The 2,701-nt window shown below is 58.5% G+C and overlaps 1 protein-coding gene across 1 annotated transcript in view; it reads right to left on the bottom strand.

The window, feature by feature from the left end:
* Positions 1-2,245, bottom strand: part of SMAGP (small cell adhesion glycoprotein) — a 2,887-nt gene extending 642 nt beyond the window's left edge. Inside the window, 3 exon segments of the mRNA XM_010726930.3 lie at positions 7-81; positions 423-495; positions 1,805-2,245. Of these exon segments, the coding sequence (XP_010725232.2) occupies positions 7-81; positions 423-453 (106 nt within the window). The 5' untranslated portion in view covers positions 454-495; positions 1,805-2,245.
* Between the last annotated feature and the right edge of the window lie 456 nt (positions 2,246-2,701).

Raw genomic sequence — 2,701 nt, 5'->3', positions numbered from 1 at the left:
CCCTACCTGCGATGACGGCCGTGTTGGCTGCTTCGTGGGGAGGCTGGGGGGTGAGACTTCTTCAGCCCGGCGTTGTCAGCTCTTCTCGTGGAATGGCAGAATGTTCCGATGGTTGGATGAGACCTCTGAGAAGATCACCCCCCTCCCACCCCAAATGCATCCCCACATCCCTGCAGCCTCCTCGTCGAACCCCCCCCCCCCCCCACCATGGGGATGGTGACCCCTTTCCCTGCCGACTGCCGACCCACCCCACCGTGCCCACTCGTGATTCAGATGGGACGACACCTCCAAGGTCAAATCCGACCCCAACCTATCCCACCACGTCTGCTGGTGGAGTCATTCAGGTGGTGGAGTCGTGAAGGTTGGAGAAGACCTCTAAGTAAGCACAAACCCCAACGCTCAGCCCGTGCCCCACGTCTTACCTGGGGGGAGCGTGGGCAGAGCCCCCTCCATGGCATCGGCGTGGCTGAGCTCGGGCTCAGGGCTCCTTCACAACTGTGGAGAGAAGGAAGGGACGTGGTTAGTGCTGCCATGCAGTGGGACGGGAGGGGAGCAGTGAGCATCTGGGGAAAGCATCCACATTTCGCCTTTTGCTCTCCAAGGTGAACTTCTGTGGGGCTGCGACATCACCTTCACCCCCACACCCTCGCAGAGCCTCGCAAATCGCACACCAGGAGCTGCTGCAGCCCCAGCCGCTCATCAGAGCTCCTTCCCGTGCACCAACCCCATCCCACCAACCACCTCTGCAACCCCCAAAGCAGAGCTGCGCTGCTGCAGCCCGGGGGCAGCGACTCCTGCACCGGGCACGAGTGACTCAGCGCTCAGCAGAGAGGCACCGCTAGATGTCAGGAACGAAAACGTCTCCCCCCAAAAAAGAAAATCAATCAATAAGAAGAGCAAACTGAGAATCAGGAGGGAGCGGGGCGGGCACGGCTCACCACGCCGACTGGGGTTTGCAAAGCAGGGAGCAGCGCTGGCATTGCTGGCCCCGCTGTGACTCGGAGCTGCACTTTGCGTTCCCTGCAGGTCGGGGCTGCAGGAATTCAGCTCAGCCCCTGTGCTGCTGTGTTGCGCGCACTGTGCTCACACCGTTCCCATTCCAGCAGCCCCCGCCGTGCTGTGCATGCACCCCATTCCCATTCCCACTTCTATTCCCATTCCCATTCCCATTCCAGTTCCATTCCCATTCCCATTCCCACTTCCATTCCCATTCCCATTCCACTCCCATTCCCAGTCCCTCAGCCCCTGTGCCACTGTGTGCACACATTCCCATTCCCATTCCATTCCCATTCCATTCCCATTCCCTCCTCATTCTCATACTCTCAGCTCCCGCCCCACTGTGTGCACAAAACATCTTCACCCCATTCCCATTCCCATTTTCATGCTCGCTCCCATTCTATTCTCATTCCCATTCCCATTCCCTCAGCCCCTACCCCACTGTGTGCAGGCATGGTGTCCACCCCATTCCCATTCCCATTCCCATTCCATCAGCCCCTGCCCCAATGTGTGCATGCATCATGCCCTGCCAGTTCCCATTCCCATTCCATTCCCATTCCCATTCCCTCAGCCCCTGCCCTACTGCATGTATGCTCCATGCCTGCTCCATTCCCAATCCATCATCCCATCCCACCGTGCACACAACATCCCCACTTCATTCCCATTCCCACTCCATTCCCATTCTCATTCCCATTCCCTCAGCCCCTACCCTACTGCATGCATCCACCGTGCCCATTCCATTCCCATTCCCATTCTCATTCTCATTCCCATTCCCATTCCCATTCCCAGCAGCCAAACCCTATTTTACCAGGACCCCCCCAGGCTGCAGCACAGCACCGGCCGGTCGGGATGGCGACAAACCAGAGCTAAACCAGTTTGTGGGGCACAAGGCAGCCGGTCCTGCAGGCGCTGCACAGCTCTGCACTGAGCAGCACGTGGGGCAGAGGTGTGGGGCTGACTGCAGGGAATGTGCTGTAGAGCTGGGAGTGCTCATGGGATGGGAAAATGCTCTCTTGTTTGCACTGCTGGGTGCAAAGGGGGTTGGGGGAGGGCTCTCTGGGTGAGGGTTTGTTACGGATGCAGCTTTGCTCTTTAGTCCCTGTAACCTCCCTGGAGCCCTCGAGTGGTTCCTGCAGTGCAGTCCCAGAAACTCAATGTAGGGGATGCGTGGCACCATCCCACCCCCAAACCCAGGGGATGGGCCCACGACCCCACTGCCTTCTGCTCCATCTTGTGGGATTCCCCCCTCTCCTGACTCAGAGTTTGCTCTGCCCTCTGCAGGGCTGTGTTCCACCTGAGCCTCTCCATGAGCAAAACTCCATGCGCCTGATACCCACCACCCCACACCCACCACCCCACATCTAACACTCCATACCCAAAAACCACACACCCACCACCCCACACCCACCACCCCATACCCAGCACCCCATACCTAACACCCAACACCAAACACCCCAAACTCAACACTCCATGTACGACACTAAACACCCAACATCCCATACCCAGCACCCCATATACGACACTCCATACCTAACACTCCATACCCAAGACCCCATTTCCAACACCGTACACCCACCACCCCATACCCATCACCCCATTCCCACCGCCCTATACCCACCACCCTACACCAAACACCCAACACCCAGCACCCCATACCCAAAAACCATACACCCACCACCCCACATCTAACACTCCACACCCACCA

Source organism: Meleagris gallopavo, unplaced genomic scaffold, assembly GCF_000146605.3.
Source record: "Meleagris gallopavo isolate NT-WF06-2002-E0010 breed Aviagen turkey brand Nicholas breeding stock unplaced genomic scaffold, Turkey_5.1 ChrUn_random_7180001862757, whole genome shotgun sequence".
Lineage (NCBI taxonomy): Eukaryota > Metazoa > Chordata > Aves > Galliformes > Phasianidae > Meleagris > Meleagris gallopavo.
This window is presented reverse-complemented; position numbering and strand designations above follow the sequence as displayed.